Genomic DNA, 1,312 nt, shown 5'->3' on the forward strand with positions numbered 1-1,312 from the left:
TTTTTTTTTTTTTTTTTTTTTTGAGATGGTCTCATTCTGTCACCCAGCTGGAGTGCTGCAGTGGCACGATCTCAGCTCACTGCAGCCTCCACCTCCTGAGATCAAGCAATTCTTGTGCCTTAGCCTCCCAAGCAGCTGGGATTACAGGCACCGCCACCACACCCGACTAATTTTTGTATTTTTAGTAGAGACAGGGTCTCACCATGTTGGTCAGGCTGGTCTCGAACTCCTGACCTCATGTGATCTGCCTGCCTTGGCCTCCCAAAGTGCTGAGATTACAGGTGTAAGCCACCGCGCCTAGCCTGAAATCTACTTTCAAAATGGAAATAGGCTTGTTTAAAAGCGCTATCCTGCCTTCTTTCTTCTTTAGAATATAACCTGGTTTTCAGTACAGTACCAATACATGGATTAAACATATTCTCTCTCACATGGTTAACATTCTGGATGTTCCAGAAAATCATATTCGATGCATTCTTCCAGTTGCTTTAAGACCCTTGAGCTATCTGTGACAGGAAAGTCCAAGAATGGAGCTCCTGGGGTATCAGCAGGCAGCTGTCTTTGGGTTTTAAATGCACAGTTTAGAGTCATGAAGAATGGCATCAACTGCCTGATGCTGGAAACAGAATGTTGGCGCAGAAGCGGGAACTCAGTCTTCATGGTGATCTCATCAGAGCTACTGATTTCCTGCAGAAGAAACAAACCCAGAGCAATGATACGCTTTTACTGAGGGCTTGAGATGGCCGGGAAGCACATGCATGTGGCAAAACCTAAGAAATAAGGTTCTTTTTTTTTTGAGACAGAGTCTTGCTCTAGGTCCTTTTTTTTTTTGAGACAGAGTCTTGCTCTGTCGCCCAGGCTGGAGTGCAGCGGTGTGATCTCGGCTCACTGCAACCTCTGCCTCCAGGGTTCAAGCAATTCTCCTGCTTCAGCTTCCTGAGTAGCTAGGATTACAGGTACCCGTCACCATGCCCAGCTAATTTTTGTATTTTTGTAAAGATGGAGTTTCACCATGTTTGCCAGGTTGGTCTCGAACTCCTGACCTCCGGTGATCTTCCCGCCTCGGCCTCCCAAAGTGCTGAGATTACCAGCCTCATGAATATATTTTAAAAAGAAAAGCAGGCTGGGCATAGTGGCTGTCACCTGTAATCCCAGCACTTCAGGAGGCTGAGGCAGGCGGATCACCTGAGGTCAGGAGTTCGAGACCAGCCTGACCAATATGGTGAAAACCTGTCTCTACTAAAAATACAAAAATTAGCCCCGAGTGTGGTGGCGCGTGCCTGTAGTTCCAACTACTCGGGAAGCTGAGGTGCGA

General features: G+C 47.1%; 1 protein-coding gene across 1 annotated transcript in view; it reads right to left on the reverse strand.

Annotated features, from left to right (window-relative positions):
- Positions 1 to 22: 22 nt before the first annotated feature.
- Positions 23 to 1,312, reverse strand: part of DOPEY2 (dopey family member 2) — a 139,652-nt gene continuing 138,362 nt past the window's right edge. The window contains exon 33 of the mRNA XM_011950053.1: positions 23 to 684. Coding sequence (XP_011805443.1) covers positions 433 to 684 — 252 coding nt within the window. The 3' untranslated portion in view covers positions 23 to 432. The remainder of the gene's footprint in view (positions 685 to 1,312) is intronic.

The sequence above is a fragment of the Colobus angolensis genome, unplaced genomic scaffold (assembly GCF_000951035.1).
Source record: "Colobus angolensis palliatus isolate OR3802 unplaced genomic scaffold, Cang.pa_1.0 Scaffold300, whole genome shotgun sequence".
In the NCBI taxonomy this organism is placed as follows: domain Eukaryota; kingdom Metazoa; phylum Chordata; class Mammalia; order Primates; family Cercopithecidae; genus Colobus; species Colobus angolensis.